Source organism: Felis catus, chromosome A2, assembly GCF_018350175.1.
Source record: "Felis catus isolate Fca126 chromosome A2, F.catus_Fca126_mat1.0, whole genome shotgun sequence".
NCBI classification, from domain to species: domain Eukaryota; kingdom Metazoa; phylum Chordata; class Mammalia; order Carnivora; family Felidae; genus Felis; species Felis catus.
The window spans coordinates 162,418,221-162,436,671 of NC_058369.1; the positions used below are offsets into that span (position 1 = coordinate 162,418,221).

General features: G+C 53.1%; 1 protein-coding gene across 12 annotated transcripts; it reads left to right on the forward strand.

Annotated features, from left to right (window-relative positions):
- The first annotated feature begins 9,964 nt into the window (after window positions 1–9,964).
- On the forward strand, window positions 9,965–15,232 carry REPIN1 (replication initiator 1). 12 transcript variants are annotated; one of them, XM_023250718.2, is made up of 3 exons: window positions 9,965–10,128; window positions 10,891–11,017; window positions 12,432–15,232. In XM_023250718.2, the coding sequence occupies exons 1-3, from the start codon at window positions 10,090–10,092 to the stop codon at window positions 14,141–14,143; spliced, it is 1,878 nt and encodes a 625-aa protein (XP_023106486.1). In that variant the 5' UTR covers window positions 9,965–10,089; the 3' UTR covers window positions 14,144–15,232. The 12 variants fall into 12 exon arrangements, with proteins under 12 accessions (XP_023106486.1, XP_023106487.1, XP_044908912.1 ...); XM_023250719.2 differs by having other exon boundaries at window positions 10,891–11,008; window positions 12,429–15,232; XM_045052977.1 differs by having other exon boundaries at window positions 10,891–11,008.
- Window positions 15,233–18,451: the final 3,219 nt, after the last annotated feature.

The following is an 18,451-nucleotide window of genomic DNA, read 5'->3' on the forward strand; positions in this document are numbered from 1 at the left end:
ATTACCCCAAACAGAGGGTCTCATTTACCCTCCCCCCAAATCCCCGGAACTTCTGCTTCCTTCTCTGCAAGGTGGCCATCAGAAACTCCACGCTACGGGCTTGTTTTGAGGATTAAATGAGGACATACGTGGAAAGTGACTGATGGCCCAGGGTTTGGCACAAGTTTCCTCCCCTTCCCTATTCACTCCTGCTGTGCTTCTCCACAGGGAGCTGACAGCTTCCTTTGCCATGTGCTCTGGGGGTACCAGAAAGACCCTTGGCTTCTGGTAGCTCAGTTACCACGGCTCCTTCCCAGCCGGCTTGTAGAACAGGTTCTGTGTCTCAACCATGGTTGTCTCCTTTCCGGCTTCTTTCTCCTTGTGAATTTATATCTTTTTATTCATTTACCATCGTTTTGATGGAGTTTTGGAAGGGAGTAGGGATAAACACATGTGTGATCCACCATGTTTAATCAGAGTTCATGAACTATTTTTATTTATACACACTATATACAATGTACTTTATATGTGTGTGTGTGTGTGTGTATATATATATATATATATATAGAGAGAGAGAGAGAGAGAGAGAGAGAGAGAGAGAGTTATGGGCTAAATTGTGTTCCCCTAAAATTCATATGTTGAAGTCTTAACCCCAAGTACTTCATAATGTGACTGTATTTGGAGTTTGGACTTTAAAGAGGTAATTAAAGTAAAACAAGGTCATGGGGGGGGGGCCACCAATCCAGTATGACTGGTGTCCTTATAAGAAAAGATTAGGACACAGAAGGAGGGCCACGTGAAGACACAGGGACAAGACAGCCATCTACAAGCCAAGTAGAGGAGCTGCAGAAGAACCAACTGTGTGGACACCTTGACCTCGGACTTTTGGCCACAAGAATTGTGATCATACCTTTCTACTCTTTGAACCACCCGGTGTGTGTGTTACAGCAGCCCTAGCAAACCTACACACACACGTACAAAAGAAATCCTTTCCTAAGACTTGGTACTATGCACTCAACCCGATTATTAGAAAAGCCACGTCTTTGTCTATACGACACAATAATCAGTGATCCAAAGAATGAGGCTAGGATGGCTAATACTAGGCTGAAAAAGAATCAAAATTAACTTTTTAAGAATAAACATATGGGAGCGCGTGGGTAGCTCAGTCGGTTAAGCATCCAACTCCTGATTTCAGCTCAGGTCACGATCTCACAATTCATGAGTTCGAGCCCCGCATGAGGCTCCATGCACTGACAGTGCGGAACGGAGCCTTCTTGGCTACTCTGTCTCTTCCTCTCTCTGCCCCTCCTCTGCTTTCTCTCTTTCTCTCTCTCTCTCAAAATAAATAAGTAAACTTAAAAAAGAAAAACATTAAAACAAAAGAATCAACATATGAATCTTGTATTTTATCTGGAAAAAATATTTAAGAGATCAGGATGCCATTTTTAATGTTTTGACGTGGCAGGAAATGAAACTTGGATTTTAATCAGTGGAAGTACCTTAATATTAACATGCCATTAACATTTTATAATTTATAATTACTCTTTCAAGAAAATTCAGCAAACTAATACAAGGAATTTGCACCTTTATGGAGTACATTTAAAGAGTCAGCTTCATGATGCAAAATTATTTTTCTAAATCAAAGTGGTCAGAAGGCAAATACCAAGCTGAATATCCAACAGACCTCATGGAGTCCATTAAACCTCATGCAGGGATCCACCACTAGATGGAGATGGTGAGCACAAGCTAGGTCCTTTACCCCTCGCCAGGTCTCTGCCAATTTTTTCTTTAAAAAAAAAAAAAATTTTTTTTTAATGTTTATTTATTTCTGAGACAGACAGAGACAGAGCATGAGTGGGGAAGGGGCAGGGAGAGAGGGAGACACAGAATCCGAAGCAGGCTCCAGGCTCCTAGCTGTCAGTGCAGAGCCTGATGCGGGGCTCAAACTCACAAACCACCTGAGCCCAAGTCGGTGGTTCAGCCGACTGAGCCACCCAGGCGCCCCTCTACCAATTTTTTCAAATAATAGGCTGTAGAATTATTTTTCTTACATATTTGCGGTAGCCTATGGTCACTTTTTGATTTATGGTTTGACTGTAAGAAGTGTTTTTAGCTCCATCTGACCCATAAATCATGCCAATCTGTTACAATGATTTTTGTCTACCCTGCACACATTTGTTAGAACTGTGAACCAGGGCAGGCACAGATAATAAACAGCGTCTCCACCAGTGGAAGGTTCTTAGAGCAGTTTAGAAGCTATGAAATTAAATACTTTCCAAATGTTCTTTTTAAAATTAATTTTATTTTGTATAATGTGGTTGAATGTAGTAATTTAATGGAATGTTACTGTGTAGTAGTTAATGATGTTATATTGTAATTTTTTTTTTAAATTAATGTTTACTTATTTTTGAGAGAGAGATAGAGACAGAGCGTGAGCCTGGGGAGGGGCAGAGAAAGAGGGAAACACAGAATCCGAAGCAGGCTCCAGGCCCTGAGCTGTTAGCACAGAGCCCAACTCGGGGCTCGAACCCATGAACTGTGAGATCTCGACCTGAGCGGAAGTGGGATGCTCAACTGGCTGAGCCACTCAGGCGCCCGTACTATTGTAATTCCTAATAACGTCCTCAAAACAAACCTTCTTAAGTCCCGTTTAGAGGAGACTCTTCTCATGTTTTAAGACAGCTGAGGCAAACCACTTCTAAGAACATCTGAGGTCTCATTGGCCAGTTCTGAAGGCATCGAATTTAACTGTGACCCAGATTTGGTCTTGGAACGGAGGAGAAAGGCTCTGAGTTGAAACCAGGCTTTACGTTCTGACTTGCCACGTGGATTTGTTTGAGAGGAGTCTGGGTGGGAATGAGCTCAGGTCGGAGGTAGCACTTTCGGTATTTGGTGAACACGCAGAGTGGTGCGTGCCCCTTGCAGGAAGGAAACACTTGCACATACACCTGCTTCTGCTGAACTGCGAAGGCTTCACAGAGATTCTATTTAGAATTTCCTTGTGTTTCTAAATCAAGCTTGGCTTTTAGTAGATTTTTAAACCACGAATGGATACCCACAGGCTTCCAAATCCACCTTTTGAATTAGGTTGAAGAAGACACAGCCCGATGCCAGTCGGGAGTAGAAATAGACCCGGCATCATCCTAATAGAGGTGATCTGACCTGGAAAGGGTAAAAATGGAGATCTCCAGGGAAAGTCAAGTACCTCCTCTCTTGGCTGAGACGCCAAAATGCTTTGTTGCCACTCTTCCTGGCAGCATGTGGTCCTGAGAGCAAATCACCAAGCGGCTGGTAAACGTGGTCCCCAGGACGTCAGGCGTCCTCCTCCCACTGAGCATCGGTTCCCCTCAGAGCCAGAGGCTCCTCAAAGGTTCTCGCGTTCCTGTCATTCTAGAATAATGTTCTGGGTAAAAGAATATGTCTGAGGCACTGCTACCTACAGTCAGAGTCCTTCGAGGGGGAGAATTACAGACCCAAGTTTTCTCCTAAGTGTCTTCTTTTTTGCCTCCCTCACATATTGATTGGAGTTTTCCTACGAGGAAAAGTGGTATTTTTCTCTCAGAGTTCTGTGAGACTCCTATCATCTGCTTAACAAGCAGTGGCCAAGGCGGGGAGAGTTTGAAGTTTGCTGGTAAACGATTGATCCAGAATGCTGCCTCCACACCTGTGTGTTCTAATCCAATTCACTCAGCGTGGGCCGGAGCTCTTCTGTTTTCTCAGTCATTCGGCCCACAGCACTTACCGAGTTCCTACCATGAACCTGAAGCCTTTCTAGAGGCTGGCTACGGTAGACAAGACAGGCCAGATCCTTGCTTTCTAAGTGAGTACATATCTAAACGGTTTCCCGTGGGTGACGAGAGCAATGCAGAACAGTAAAGCCGAATAGGGCAGCTAGCAGGTGATGGGGTAGGAGCCGGTGGGGGGCTGATAAAGACCCTCTGATCCCTGCTCAGGTCCCAGTGGCTGGAGTCTATGAATGTTACCTTATATGGCAAAGGGGGCTGCAGATGTGAGTAGGCTAAGAATTTCGAGATGGGGAGATTATGTTGGGGAGCGATAATTAACAACAAAATCTCCTACCAACCCGGCAAAAACTCTCCTCAAAGGCGGAAGAGAAAGAAAACGGTTTGTCGAATAAACAAGAAACCAGGAAGAGATGTACATTACAGGCAGTCCGCTAAGAGATTGGGAAAACAGAAAGAGATCTCACCCTGTTACACAGCCCAGCAGATGCACACACACACACACACGCGCGCGCGCGCACACACACACACACACACACACACACACACACACACACACACACTGACTCACTCACTCACTCACTCACTCAAGATAAAGTGTAACTAGTCCTTCCCGGATTTGTCACCCGTAGTTCATCCTGAATTCACCTGGCGATTGGGGTAGCCACCTGTGTTTGCTAATTGCCTTTAAGCAAAGGAAAAATGCACGGCTCCTATCTTTATATCAGGAGGTGGGTTTGCAGCTTGGAGCCAGGGGCCCACAGAAGTCAGGCTCCCACCCTTCCTCCCTGGGTGTGTGGGGGGGCGGGGAGGCAGCGGGACCCAGGGTCACCATCTTCCTTGATGTTTACATATCAGAGAGGTGGCTCCCAGGGCTTTGGGAAAGAGGCCTGGGCTGCAAAGCTGGCAAGAGGCTTGTGGTAGCTTTTAAAAGGATTTGCGTGCATCTCCAAGGGGCAGAGAAAAACTCACAATGACAACTTTTCTTTTTTAATTTTTTTTAATGTTTGTTTATTTTTGAGAGACAGAGCGCGATTGGGGGAGGGGCTGAGAGAGAGGGAGACACAGAATTCCAAGCAGGCTCCAGGCTCTGAGCTGTCAGCACAGAGCCCGACGTGGGGCTTGAACCCACAAACCAGGAGATCATGACCCGAGCTGAAATCGGACTCTTAACCGACTGAGCCACCCAGCCGCCCCACCATGATGAGTTTTCTCAAGTAAATGCTCTAGGGGAAGGGGTGGGGAGGGAAAGTCTGTCCCTTTTTGCACCAGGGAGAATTAAAACTTATTTTTCATACTTTTAACTTGTATTTGCCCTCGCGATTAGCCTGGATTGTCCGAGCGGCCCCCACACATGATCACAAGAGTCCTCACAAGAGACAGGCAGGGGGAGCTCTGACTCCAACAGGGACAGATGTGACAACCAAGGTGACGCGTGCTACACTGTTGGCCTGGAAGCCGGAGGAAGGGGCCCCGAGCCCCGGGGAACACAGGACACAGCTCTAGAAGCTGCAGGAGGTGAGGAGACCAGATTTTCCCTTAGAGCCTCCGGAGGGAACACAGCCTTGCCGACCCCTCGATTCCTGCCCTAGCCGACTTTGGACTTCTGGCCTCTTCCAGAACCGCGAGAGAACACATGTGTGTTGTCCTAAGCCACCAGATTGGTGGTAATTTGTCACAGCAGGCCACAGGAAGCTCCTACAGGTGCAGAGAGGAGGGCCTTTCACTGGGAAGAGCGTTTGGAGGAGAGGAAACTCGAGCTGGGATCTGAGGGAAGTGATGAGTGATCCCAGCGGATGGAACCGCCACAGCAAAGGCCCCATGGGGGGACTGGGCTCTTGTGGCTGGGCAGCGTCCAGCCAGACAGGTGGGGGGGGCCCAGGGACAGAGGCGGGCATGGTCAGACCCGGTGGAACCCGAGAGAGACACTGGCCATCTGAGAGGTTTCCAAATAAAGGGCCATGCTGGCCCAGGGTTGGGCCTGGGGCAGAGGGGGAGAGTAGGGGAGGCTGGCGGAAGGGCCTGGGGCAGTGAGGGGGCACAGGTGGGAGGCGCCCGGGCACTGGCTTCACCGCAGGAAATCAGATCTCTACCTGGTTTCCTACTGACCAATTCTGTGCTTTTCCTTTCAGAAAAAAACAGACACCACAGGAGAAGGTCTGGTGCAGCAGTTTGGGTGGGGGGGACCTTTGCCCTCCGTCTGGGGCTGCTCTTACAGCACCGCCTTGCCTTGCACAAGGAGGGGCGCTTTGATCTTTTCCTGAGGAGTTTCCACGACACTGAGCAGGCTCCTTTGCCCGGGTGCTGGCCTGGGACACTCAGGGCCTTCCTCAGTGGGGGCCGCGGCTGCTTTCTGCCCACATCCCCATGGGGGAGGCTCACGATGGAGGGCTGCCTGAGCGGGTGCACGGGGCCAGCAGGCATGCCCTCCACCAAGGTCTGCTGGGACCTTTTCAGCCTCCTCCCCCGGCTGCCCGCAAACTCCTGGACTGAGCCCTGTGAGGGTTTCCAGTCTGCCTTCGGGAAGCTGTCTCAAGCCAGAGTTAACAAGTGTTAGTTGCGTTAGAGTGACATTCTCTCCAGCTTTTCAATAGCCATCCATTCAAAATTTGTCAGCAACTGCTTGGTTTCATTTCATATTAAGTACTACCCCACCAAGAGAGATTTCCATCACTAAACCAGGGCTACGAGTCCTCTCCACATCCTTTCATGGGAAATAGCGCGGGCCATTTCTGTGTGGCTCGTGAAGGGGTGAGCGTGTGGCCCAGTGGCAGACGGCAGGCGCTGACTCTCTATTTGTTGGATGTCCAGTGAGTCCAGTGGGGACGGCTGGGACAGTGTATCTGCGAGAGGTGGACGCAGTTTTCCCTCTTGCAGATACAGGATGGCTTCCAGACAATACTTGATCCTGGGGGGCCTGGTGGCTCAGTGGGTTGAGCGTCTGAGTCTCGATTTTGGCTCAGGTCATGATCCCAGGGCTGTGGGATCGAGCCCCGTCTCCGGCTCTGCCCTGGACGTGGAGTCTGCTTGAAATTCTCTCCCTCTCCCGCTTGCACACGTGCTTTCTCTCTAAAATAAAAAATAATAAAAAGAGATGCTATGGCCTAACAAAACATTTTAAACAATACTCGATTCTCTTCAAGGAGGATATCTGGAGACATGGTTCCCCTCATCCCCTGGCATGCCCACCTACTTTGTCATCTAATCCAGTAGTGGGAGCCAGCCACCGTTGGAGGGGAAGGGGGATCCTCCCTGAGCCCCTGGCAATTTTTGCTGTCCGGTGGGTCCTATACCCTGTCCAGCCCCATCATTCTCTGGTGAGCACGTCAGAGCTACTCCACCGGGGCAGGCCACTTAGCTGGCTGCTGTACCTCCCCCCTACATCCTCCTCCCCCGCTACATCCTCCTCCCCCGCTACATCCTCCTCTAAGGCATACTGAGGGGTGAAGTCTCAAATACCAAGGCCTAGAATTCCTGGCTGGTAGAAAGTCAGGGAATCCCTCGCAACTCCTGTGTTCATTTCGTCTCTGCAGAGCAAGGGACCCATCATTTCCTTTGGCTCTGCCAGAAGAGGAAGTTACAGCAGGTGCTTAACTCCTGACTGGGCGGGAAGACACTCCTTCCATCGGGGCCCAGGGAGTGAGGGAGTAGTTAATGGACTTCAGTGAAGAGCCTTTCGACTAAGAGACTCTGATTACCAACAGAGGAAGATACTTTGGAGGGTCTGTGAAGGAATTTCCCATTGAGGGTGCTTGTGGGATTGCAGTGTTTGGATGTATCACATTTAGCCATGAACTGATGGATATCTCACAATTACTCTGGGCTGGCCCAGCATTTGGTCTACACATTTGTTTATTTTTGAGAGAGACAGAGTGTGAGCAGGGGAGGGATAAAGAGAGAGGGAGACGCAGAATCCGAAGCAGGCTCCAGGCTCTGAGCTGTCAGCACAGAGCCCGACACAGGGCTTGAACTCACAAACTGTGAGATCATACCCTGAGCTGAAGTTGGACACTTAACTGACTGAGCCACCCAGGCGCCCCTACATTTAATCTACAAATAGAAACCTCGACTGTGAGAAGTAAAATAAGACCTAAACAAATGCAGGGACCCGAATCTCAAATCTCTTCAAATGGATTTTAAAATATTGACAAAAAATTTTAAATATGGGAAAATTCTAAAGTTTATTTGGAAGAATAAACGACTGTCTGTAGCCAAGAAAGTTTTTTCTGGGGGGGAAAAAAGAAATCTGTGCGTAGGGGGAGTACTTACATTATTAGATATTAAAACTTATTTTCTGTGATAAATATATACACATAAAATTTAATTTGGGGTGCAGTGGCTGCTCTATATATGACACCCAAGGCAGAAACCATGGAAGTCTTTTACTTTATAAGAAATGAGCCCCCAGTGTGAAATAAAACCAATTTCCCAGCTTTTAAAAATGGACGAATAGAGGGGCGCCTGGGGGGCTCAGTCGGTTAAGGGACCAACTGTTGTTGGCTGGGGTCTTGATCTCAAGGTCATGAGTTTGGGCCCCACACTGGACTCTGTGCTGGGCGTGGAGCCTACTTAAAAAAAAAACATACATACAAATAGAAAAGTGAGCAAAGGGACATAAGCAAATTCGCAAAAAAAAAAAAAAAAAAAAAAAAAAAAAGAAATACAAAAAGGCAAGGCAACACATAACTATGTGAAAAAACAAGTCAGCTCACTAGTAATCCAGGAAGTGACATACGAAATTCAAAACAATGAGAAACAATGACTTTATTTACTTATTTTTTTAATGTTTTATTATTTATTTTTGGGAGAGAGACACAGACACAGCATGATCAGGGGAGGGGCAGAGAGAGACAGGGAGACACAGAATCCCAAGGAGGCTCCAGGCTCTGAGCTGTCAGCACAGAGCCCAACATGGGGCTTGAACTCACCAACAGTGAGATCATGACCCGAGCCAAAGTCAGACATTTAACTGACTGAGCCACCCAGGCACCCCGACAATGACTTTAAATTTGAAAAAAAAAAAATAGCCCGTGTTGTCAATAAGATGGAAAAATGGGCATTTCTCAAGGGAAAGCTAATAAAATTTTCTGGAAGGTAATTTAGAAAACATTTAAAAAATATACTGTGCCTTTGACCCATCAGTTGCCCACTCCTAGAATTTTAAAATCAGGCATGTACGATAAAGGATGAATCTATAATGATCAATGATATAGAAAAACAAGAAAATGTATCTGTACATTTGTTCTGCCATTAAGGATCATGTCATAAAAGCATATCCAATAAAATGGGAGAAATGGGCAGAATACATTTTTGCATCGCATTATCCTAATCACATCAAACATGCATAGGTAAGCATAGAAAAAACATCGGAGGAGACACACCAAAACACGAAATGTAACGGATCTAAGAGTAGGAGAGATTTTTATATTCTATTTCCTACTGTTGCAACAGATTTAAGTGTTTTAAAAATGATTGTATACTTAACATTGACTTTGTTGAAAAGCACAAAAGTGCATGACACTGTAATAGCCTGGAAACCCCAGGAAGTGTATGGTTTGGAAAGCCACGGCCACCTGCTCGGCGGTGAGTCACGGGCGCAGGCTCGCACCTGCCTCCGCACTCGCCAACCGGCTGCCGCGCGCTTCCAAGCGAAATGCCCGGTGCGAGAGCTGTCCCTGAGCCAGGCCCCATGCCCCCGACCCCGGCAAGCAGCGAACGCCTGCTCGTGGTAATTTCTGGAATTGAGGGCATTCCCTTTGTAAAGTTCACGCGATCGGGCCTTTCCTTTCTCCACTCGTGAACAAACCAGAAGCCAGACTTTCGGGTCAGCCGCGCCGCCCCCAGCCAGGGGTATTTCGAGCCTGCAGCGAGGCCAGAGGTCGCGGTGGCCGACGGCGGCCGCAGCGGGGCAGGGGTGGCCGGGAGGCCGCGAGCGCCCTCTCGGAAGAAGCCAACGAGGCCAGGTCTAGCCCAGGGACCGCGGCCCGGCCACGCGGTCGCGCAGGGACGCGTGTCCTCCGTAGGGACAAAGGGTCGGGAAACTTGATCCGGGCCCGTCCCGGAAAATCCGGGCTGCGGTCGCCATGGCTACCGAGTCGGGCTCCCGTCAGCCGCCCCCGACCCGGCCCAGCCCGCGAGGGGGCGCTGGGAGGAGGGGTGCGGAGGGGACTGGCCCCGCCGCCCGCCCCGCCCTCCGGCCGCGGCCGCCGGCCCCAGCCCGCGACTGACCCTCGGCAGCTCCTGTAGTCACGTGGCGCTGGGAACCGGCGGGGGGGCTGGGCCCGGGCCTGGCAGTTGTGAACTCGAACCTGCCGCTGTCGCCGCGCGGGGTGGGGAGCGCGGCCGCCGGCGCCGGCGTTCCGGCCTCATGGACGCGCGACGCGCCTCCGCGCACCCCGCCGGAGAGGTTCGTCCCGGGCAGGGCGCGGGGTTCCACGCGGGCCCGAGGCGGGCGGCCCTACCTGCCGGGCGCGTGACTGTGTGTGCGCTGTGTGTGTGTTGGGGGGGGGGGGGCGGACAGTGCTGGACCGAAGGGGGGGGCCGAGCCCGCGCACCTGCGCACAGGCTCCGCGAGGTGCGCTCTGCGTGGGGACCCGAAAGGGCCCATTCGGGGTGCGCGGAGCCGTATGTCCGCGACGTGGACGGGGGACACGCGCGAAAACAAAAGGGGGGTGTGGGGTCTCCACGACCCTTTGCCGTCCAGAAGGCGCAAGGGGATTGTGACCGAGACCTGGCCACACTAGCTCGCCCTACGCAGCCCCTTGGGAAACGGGCCTGGAATTCCTGTTGGGAGGAGGGTGGGGGAAGGGGAGCCAGCAGGGATTCCCGAGTTTCTGCCATCGGCCGGCCTTTGGCCATCAGCATGGAGAATTCGTGCTGTGACCTTACCAGTGGAGGAAATGACCCCCGAACGCTGGCGTGTACTTCCTTGGTGAAGGGGACACATTCATTTATTAATCCAGTAGCCATTAAGGTTCCCCTGCCGGGCGGGGTGTCGAGCCTGGGTGGGGGAGGGGGTTGTGGCTGGCGAGGACACAAAGATGACTGCCCTAGAGGAGCTCAGAGCCTCACGCGTGTTTTCTCTCCCCTCCCCGCAGGTAAGGCTGGCCTCTCTGCGCTCAGAGGTCTGAGCTCTGCCATGGGGGTAGGGGTGTCTTTACTGCTGCAGTTTTCTCTGACATCTGGGGGCTACCAGAGTGTGGGCCGAAGCAGGCGCTACAGCCGCAGAAGTATCCCCAGGAACATCCCCCGGAGGAGCTGGAAAAAGCCTCATCTCCAGCTCTACGGTCTGCAGGGTAGAGTCTGGCCTTCTTTGTTGGGTTCCCACACCATTCCACAGCCCCAGTGCTCAGATCTCCTCCTGGAGGAAGGAAGTCACCTGTAGGGGGGAAGGATCACATTCTCGTACCGGCGTCTTCCCTGTGCTCAGTCTGGCCGTGGGGAATGAGTCACGTCTGAGCTCCTCCAGAGGAGTTCTGCTCTAGGGGATTTAGGGAGGATGTGTCCGGAGGTTGCAAGCCCGCAGTGAAGGTCCATTAAGAGGCTAACTACCATCCACCCCTCAGTGGCTATAAGAAGCTCTTCTTGAGGAATCTGGGCTCCCTGGCACCGTGGAATAGCTGAATATGGGGCAGCCCCCGGTGGGGTTGGGGCATGACCTGGCAGGGGACCCAGATTGCAGTCTTGTCTTTCCTCCCCTTCTCTTGCCCCGGTAATCGCTACCACCCCGGGGGAGGCAGGGATCCGGGCCCGAGGCTAACAGGCTGTGGGTGTTTCTTGGATTCATGGGCGCTTTCCTTCTCGCGATGTCCTAATTGCGTGTGGGTGGAGGGGGGCAGGCAGGCAGAGTGTGGGCACCGCCTGGACAGACAGTGGCCTGGCGTTCTGCAGTCCTGGGAGTACCATCCAAGCGCTGCCCTCCTGTTCCCCAGAAGCTCTGTTCTCTCTTGCTCTCCAGGCTTCCGCCCTGAGACACTGAGGTTAGGGAGGTCAGAAATGCCACCCCTGTGGCGCGCTTAGAGCCCGGGAGAGGGTAAATAGGATAAGGGCCGTAGGAGTTTCTGTGGGAGCTGTACATACCCCGGTGTTTTGGAGGAAAGAACGCTAACTGGGAGTTTAGAAGGCCTGTCCCCTAGTCTTGGTTCTGCTTTTGGTTTACTGTGTCCTCTCGGGCAAGTTCTCTCCTTCCTCTTATGCCTCAGAGTTGCTTCATCTGTCAAGCAGGGAGCTTAATAATGTCTGTTCATCCAGCCTCACAAGGTTGCTACTCAAAGGTAGCAAGAGGAAATAGTAGAAACAAGCCGAGGGCAGCAGGGAAGCACTTGAAAAGTGGAAAGCACTAGAGGGAGAGGGGACGGCGTTTTCTGGTGAGTCCTAAGGCAGGAATGTTTGTGCAGCCAACGCTGGAGTGTTTACTCCATGCCAGACCCGGGGTGACTGCCACGAGGGGGATTCCAAGAAGTGTCAGAGTTCCTCCCTTCTGGTAGTTTCCAGACTCATGAACACTTAGGACAAATACACTTGGAATGGTATCTAGAAGCCCCTGACTGAACTGACGCAGAACACAGAAAGCAATAGAAGGGTAGTCCTGATTCAAGGGCTCTAGCAGTTCAGAGATTTGAGCTCCTCTCGGGCCTGGGGTCGGCCAGGGAGGAACGGGGGCAGGATGAGTTGATCCCCAGAGTGACACTGCTTTTCCACCCTCAGCAGAGGAAGAACCCATGCTGGAACGTCGCTGCAGGGGCCCCCTGGCCATGGGCCCAGCCCAGCCCAGGCTCTCTGGGCCCTCCCAGAAGTTGCCCCCGACCCTGGAGAAGGAGCCCCGCGGGCTGAGGTTACAAGGCACTTCCGTGGCCCAGTCGGGCAGCCAAGCCCCGGGCAGGGCCCATCGCTGTGCCCACTGTCGAAGGCACTTCCCCGGCTGGGTGGCCCTGTGGCTTCATGCCCGACACTGCCAGGCCCGCCTGCCCCTGCCCTGTCCTGAATGCGGCCGGCGCTTCCGGCACGCCCCCTTCTTGGCGCTGCACTGCCAGGTCCATGCCGCCGCCACCCCAGATCTGGGCTTCGCCTGCCACCTCTGCAGGCAGAGCTTCCGAGGTTGGGTGGCCCTGGTTCTGCATCTGCGAGCCCACTCGGCCGCAAAGCGGCCCATCGCCTGTCCTGAATGTGAGAGACGCTTCTGGCGACAAAAGCAGCTTCGAGCTCACGCGCGGAGGTGCCACCCCCCAGCCCCGGAGGCCCGGCCCTTCATATGTGGCAACTGTGGCCGCAGCTTTGCCCAGTGGGACCAGCTAGTTGCTCACAAGCGGGTTCACGTAGCCGAGGCCCTGGAGGAGGCAGCAGCCAAGGCTCTGGGGCCCCGGCCTAGGGGCCGCCCGGCCGTGACCGCCCCCCGGCCCGGTGGAGACGCGGTCGACCGCCCCTTCCAGTGTGCCTGCTGCGGCAAGCGCTTTCGGCACAAGCCCAACTTGATCGCCCACCGCCGCGTGCACACGGGCGAGCGGCCCCACCAGTGCCCCGAATGCGGGAAGCGCTTCACCAATAAGCCCTACCTGACCTCACACCGGCGCATCCACACTGGCGAGAAGCCCTACCCGTGCACGGAGTGCGGGCGCCGCTTCCGCCACAAACCCAACCTGCTGTCTCACAGCAAGATCCACAAGCGGTCCGAAGGGTCCGCGCCGGGCGTCCCCGGCGCGGGGAGCCCCCAGCTTCCGGCCGGCCCGCAGGAGGCCTCGTCGGAGCCCCCCGCCGAGGCCCCGCTAAAACCCGCCCTTGAGCCTGCGCCCGAGGCCCCGGGAGCGCCCCCGCGGGCCCCGGCGGCCGCGCCCCCCTCGCTCTTCGGCTGCGAAGACTGTGGCCGCAGCTTCCGGCTGGAGCGCTTCCTGCGGGCCCACCAGCGGCAGCACACCGGGGAGCGGCCCTTCACCTGCGCGGAGTGCGGGAAGAACTTCGGCAAGAAGACGCACCTGGTGGCGCACTCCCGGGTGCACTCGGGCGAGCGGCCCTTCGCCTGCGAGGAGTGCGGGCGCCGCTTCTCCCAGGGCAGCCACCTGGCCGCCCACCGGCGCGACCATGCCCCCGAGCGGCCCTTCGTCTGCCCGGACTGCGGCAAGGCTTTCCGCCACAAGCCCTACTTGGCGGCCCACCGGCGCATCCACACCGGCGAGAAGCCCTACGTCTGCCCGGACTGCGGCAAAGCCTTCAGCCAGAAGTCCAACCTGGTGTCCCATCGGCGCATCCACACGGGCGAGCGCCCCTACGCCTGCCCCGACTGCGACCGGAGCTTCAGCCAGAAGTCCAATCTCATCACCCACCGCAAGAGCCACATCCGGGACGGCGCCTTCTGCTGCGCCATCTGCGGCCAGACCTTTGACGACGAGGAGAAGCTCCTGGCCCATCAGAAGAAGCATGATGTCTGAGAGGGCAGGGGCTGCGGAGGCTGAGGGCGAGGGGGCCCCGGGAGCCCTTCACAGGGGAACGTTGCCGTGGGCCTGGGCCGTCGGGGGGCCCCTAGGTTGATGCTGGTGTAGGCGAGGGGTGGGAGAGGCAGCCAGTGAGCTGGGGGCCCTATTAGAGAGGGAGGTCTGGCCCCCCTGCGGCCGGGGAGGCCACTGTCCGGGCACAGGGACCCTGGCCTCCAGCTGGCGTTTGCTAAGGTTCTGTCCTGACTATCCTGTGCCCTGGAAAAGTAGCAATAGCAGCTCCACTTACCCCTTAGAGCCCTCTGGCTGGAGGGCCACCAGGGGGCAGGAAGAAGACCCTTCCCCTCTGGTGTTAACGCCTTAATGTCCTTGTCCTTTATTATGAATTCCTTCCGCTGGTTTTTTTTTTTTTTTTTTGGAAGTAGGTGTGGTACAGTCCTTAGTAAATGAGCACTTGGGAGGAAAAGTGGACCAGCTGGATACACCTGGGAGAACCTGCTGGCCTTGTTAGGCAGCACCTGGGCCTTTTCCAGCACTGAGAGGTGAGGCCGTGCTGCTGTAACCTGTCCCACCCTGTCCCCTTCCTCCTGCCCCTGCATAGGCACCTGGACTGAGAGAGACCCATCTGCTGTTAGCACTCAGCTCCACCCTGTCCCTCCCCACCGTCAACACCTCACCCTCCCGGCGCTCTGAGCGTCCCCTGACTGTCAGCAGCCCTGTGTCCAGGCTTTTGTCTGAACACCCCAACCCTCCACTCCTTCCGGAACTCAACATGGTGGAAAGGACTGCCCCACTGATAATGGAGGGTCAGCCGGCAGGAAGATAGGGGCGAGGTTCCTTTCCAGCCTTTCTAGGGCATGGATGCCCAGTCTCGGCTTGAACACTTAGGTGACGGGTAGTCCCCACCTCCTGAGGCCCTGGTCCTATTGTAGGTAGGATAATTCTAATTGTTAGAAATTCTTCCTTAGAATGAATGGAATCCGCTTTCCTGTAATTTCTACCTACCGGGGCTCCTGTTCTCTGGAATGAAACGGAACAACCGCTTACCCTCCTTTTCAAACTAGAGAATAAAGATTTGGTTTTAGAGCTGGTGGCCGAGTGTTCCTTTCTCCTGGGGAGCTGTGTAGTTTGAAGGAGCAGCAGCATACTCTGCTCTGAGGAGGGGAATTTGGGGGCGGGGGTTGGCCACAGGACAAGTGCCCCACTCGGGCTCCTTTGCACCCTGCTTCCAGTTCTTCCTAGCGGGGGGAGGCCAGGCGCACCCCGCAGGGGGGACTGGTTCTCCGGGGGACTAGCTTTCTGTGGGGTTGAGTCAGACTTGTCTGGTGCCAGTTATCAGGAGGAAAAGGTCTGATGTGAATGTCCTGCAGTGCCTTCGAGGCTGGCCCGCTGCAGCCCCCCACATCTGGAACTACAGATGCTTCCCTGCACCGGTTGTCTCCTGCAAATTTGGGTGCCTATTTTTGACACATATCGGGAGGCCCTTTTCCCGCCAGGTTTAGTAATTTCTGCACAGATCCAGCACCTAGCATGCAGCGCATAATAACCGCAATATGGTTATGTGAGTGGCACCTCGCAAAGAAGTTTACCTAAACCGCCTCACGTAATCCTGGTGTGGTAGGTGCTCTTCTTTCACAGGTGAAAACATTTGCTCAGGGGCACATGACTGAGAATCCAGATTTCAGATTTCAACCCAGGCCTGTGTGGCTCCTGGAACCTGTGCTCTTGACCCCTGCCACCTATTTATCGGGTGAATGCAGTATGCTGCTGCTTTGGGGGCAGATCATCATTAGATGCCCACCATGGTCTTGATGTCGCAATGGAAACTAGGGGTTTACCAGGACAAGATCTTGTCCTTACCTCCAAGAGGCCCAAGTCCGGGGAGGACGTGTATGTGTATGCAGATGACAGCAGAGACGATGGGGACTCCCCCATCCCAAGCGTGTAGGATGGAAGTAGATAGCTTCCAAGTTTCATACGGGTTTATGAGGGTAGGGAGCCACTGAAAAACCTGTGTGGTAAATGGCAAATTATCTTTCAGAGACTGGAAGCATTGTCTCAAGAATGCCTCACTTCCAATATCTCTCTTTATGGGACCCCAGGGCTTCAAGGGAAGGGGAACCATGCTTTTTTGGTGGGGGGGAGGGCAGGAAAGTAGGTCAATGTCTGGAGATGATGGGCAGGGAGCAGGAGACAGGTCCTCAGGCATCTAGGGTTTTTACTTGCGGGTTGGGGAAAAGCATGTGGGAGAGGGGATCTGACCAGGGCTCCTGACTTTGAAAAACCATCATCTTTATTTATTAAACATTTTTAAATGTTTATTTGTGTTTGAGAGAGAGAGAGAGGGCGCACAAGTGGAGAAGGGGCAGAGAGAGGGAGATACAGAATCTGAAGTAGGCTCCAGGCTCCGAGCTATCAGCACACAGCCTGACTTGGGGCTCGAACTCACCAACCGCAAGATCATGACCTGAGCCAAAGTCAGACACTTAACCGACTGAGCCACCCAAGTGCCCTGAAAAAGGGAGAGCCACAGAAGTTGCCTTGAGAGGGCTGGTAAAGCTGTGACAGAGCTGGGCCCGTGGATCCTTTCTGGGTCCCTTGGGGGACCAGGTGGTTCCCAAATCCTTGCTCAGCATGGCGCACTGCTGACAGCAGTCTTGAAGGAGGAAATGCTCAGGCTGGAGGGGCTATAGTTCTGCAGACAGGAGCTATGCTTCTGTTCCGAGGTGTCCAGTTTTATTTTCCTCCTTTTTCTTCTACAGTTACAAAAGTACTCAATTATCTTGTCAAAATTTAATAATACAGACATATATTTTTTAAATGTGGAAGTCTTCCATTCCCCCCTGCTCCCCATTCTGTCTTTTCTCTTTTTTTTCCTTTTTTTAAAAAATGTTTAATTATTTTTGAGAGAAAGAGAGAGAAAGAGCTTATGGGTGCATGCAAGTGGGGGAGGGGCAGACTGGGGGACAGAGGATCAGAAGCAGGCTTTGTGCTGATAGCAGAGAGCCTGGTGTAGGGCTTGAACTCACAAACCTCAAGATCCAGACCTGAGCCGAAGTCGGAGGCTTAACCAACTGAGCCACCCAGGTGCTCCGTCTGTCTCTTTTTTCTTAATGCAAATAGGATCCCAGATGGGCTTCATTCTTTTGGTCCTTGAAATACTCTTGGTCGTGAAATGTCAATCTGGAGGAAGTCTTGCACTCTTTAGAGGAGGAACCATGTCCAGAGAGAAGTGGTCTTCTCATTCATAACCGGTGGCAGATCTGGGAACTAGCATACTGGAATTACACAAGCCTTTGTTAAGCCTTCAGTAGGCAATCAAGAAAATGAAGAGACGAATGGGATTCTGTAAAAGGTTGATGGCCGAGTGGCTTCTGTGTAGGGTTTTATGATTTATAAATGCTTCCATAGACAATTGAACAATTTGGGTCCTGCAAAAATCCAGGAAGGTAAGTATCTAACTAGGAAATTATTAACTCGTTTACAGTTAAGTCAAAGTCCAGCGACAGAAAAGTATCTTTTGTAAAAACTGCACAGAAGTTAGTGGCAAAATTGACAGAATCTCAGTCCAACAGTATCTATTGTTAGGCGGCTAAACAATAGCTGGGGCCGTGGCAAATGCTTAGTAGGCAGCTTTAGAGTAATTAGAATGAGGTCCACCCGCTTAACGGTAGATTTGTAGGAAGTCTCGGAGAGAGAGCGGCCAGCTTATGTTTTTAACAACCTCGTGTCTCAAAGGCAGTTTCTAGGCAGCTCCAGAGAGCATCCTGCCGGTGGGAGTTGACCTAGCTGGCTTGAGGCAGCACTGTCAGGACTCTCACTGGTATAAAGGAACCTTGGCTTCCAATTAGTGTGGGTAGAAATGAAAATTCTCTTTCCTGAAGATCCCCACGAACAGAAGATCCTCCTTGGTCGTCTGGACCCTGCCTCTAAAAATCAGCAGTGGCACTCGACCTAAGAACGTGACCTCTTCAGACCGCTGTTTCTTGACGAGAAAGAGAGGGGGTTGGATTTAATGATGTCTCCGTCTCTCGCAGAGACCCCAGGATCGTCCATCACGCGCCCACGACGTGCCTGGGACAGCGCGGGGTGCGGAGGGCGATTTCTCTCGGGTCGCGCGAGACAAGTACTGCTTCTCACCCTAAGACTTGGTGTACCGTAGTGCCAAGTGCCACCACCATGTCACACGCACACTCAAGTGGGAGCGTCAGAGTGGGGTTTGTACGTCTCGTTCCCCCGGATCCCGGCACCAAGAGCGGTGCGGGCGCGTCCCTGAGTCGGACGGATAGTTGCGGAACGACCGGG